General features: G+C 53.3%; 1 protein-coding gene across 1 annotated transcript in view; it reads left to right on the top strand.

The window, feature by feature from the left end:
- Window positions 1-445, top strand: part of FOXL1 (forkhead box L1) — a gene marked incomplete at its 5' end in the record, with an annotated part of 1,065 nt that extends 620 nt beyond the window's left edge. The window contains one exon of the mRNA XM_005862691.2: window positions 12-445. Coding sequence (XP_005862753.1) covers window positions 12-311 — 300 coding nt within the window. The remainder of the gene's footprint in view (window positions 1-11) is intronic.
- Between the last annotated feature and the right edge of the window lie 937 nt (window positions 446-1,382).

Below are 1,382 nucleotides of genomic sequence, written 5' to 3'. Positions count from 1 at the left end.
CTGCCCGCCCCTCCTGCCGCAGCTCTCCGAGGAGCTCCGACAAGTCCAAGAGCTTCAGCATAGATAGCATCCTGGCGGGACGGCAGGGCCAGAAGCCGGCGGCAGGGGCCGAGCTCCTGGGGGGTGCCAAGCAGGATCCGGGCGGCTGTTTGGGGACCTCGCTGCTGGCCGCCTCCACTAGTCTCTGTCCGCCTTTCAACGCTTCGCTAATGCTGGACCCGCACGTCCAGGGCGGCTTCTACCAGCTCGGGATCCCTTTCCTCTCCTACTTCCCTCTGCAGCTCCCCGACGCCGTGCTTCATTTCCAGTGAGGCGCCCAGCGGAGCCGCTCCTCCCCTGTCTGCCTTGGTCTGGGCTTCTCCCGAGTCACCATGGCTCCTGCTGCTGGGGGAAGGAGTCTTAAAAAACAACAACAACAAACATCTTTTCCTCGCGGCGGTGTGGATCCTGGTGACAGGGGGGGCGCTTCTTGGAGGGGACCTTCCCCGGACCTGGACGCCTTCGGATATTTTAAAAGATCCTGCCCCGCAGGGAGTTTGGGCATCTCAGACCTCCCACCGCGGGAGGAGAATTCCTTGACCTGAGGTCAGTTTAAAGGTGTGATCTTCGGCCACCCACCACAGGTCCTGCGTGTCTGGGGCACACGAAGGCCAGACACCCCGAAGGCAGGACGGCGGAGGAAGAGTGGTGGCTACCCCTTGCCCTTGCCAGCTCCATCGTCGCTGTGACTCGGGCCTGGGCTCCCACAGGTCTGGGAGATGGGTGGGTGCTCACAGCTGGGTTTGTCCCCGAAGTCCAGTTGTGGGGACACCGAAGGTGACCCTGTTTTTCAGGTTCTTTGCCAGATCTAAGCCCTGGTGAGAGGATTCACAACCAATGTCCAGCTGGAAGATGAGGAACCACATTTTTATTTTAAATAGAGAAGTTTTCTTTCTTTTTTTTTTTCTTCTTTCTAGACAGGAAAAGAAACATGTTCTATTCTTTGGCTAAACACTTGACTCTCTTTACTATAACAATTGCCCTGTGAAAACATTTATATTAACAACTGTTAAGGAAGCGCACTCTATATAATTTAGCATTAGTCATTAGTCAACACACATGTTCTCCAACGCACATTACCAACCATAGCAGTAGTCTGATCTCTTTACTTTTGTTTTTAAGGGAGCAAAGATTTCAGGGGGGACCGGAAGTGTGTGAAGAGGAGGGAACACGTCGCAGACAACATAAGATTTCCTATTTTCATGTCTTCTTCACGATCTAGGTTTAACTGCTTTTACATTTCCAGAATTGGGTAGTGAAGGACTACCATCGTCAAAAAAGTTGGGTGAACAAACACATGAAAAGCAGGCAAAGGGAGAGATGGGTTAGGGGCGGGAGGAGTA

The sequence above is a fragment of the Myotis brandtii genome, unplaced genomic scaffold (genome assembly GCF_000412655.1).
Source record: "Myotis brandtii unplaced genomic scaffold, ASM41265v1 scaffold165, whole genome shotgun sequence".
In the NCBI taxonomy this organism is placed as follows: domain Eukaryota; kingdom Metazoa; phylum Chordata; class Mammalia; order Chiroptera; family Vespertilionidae; genus Myotis; species Myotis brandtii.
This window is presented reverse-complemented; position numbering and strand designations above follow the sequence as displayed.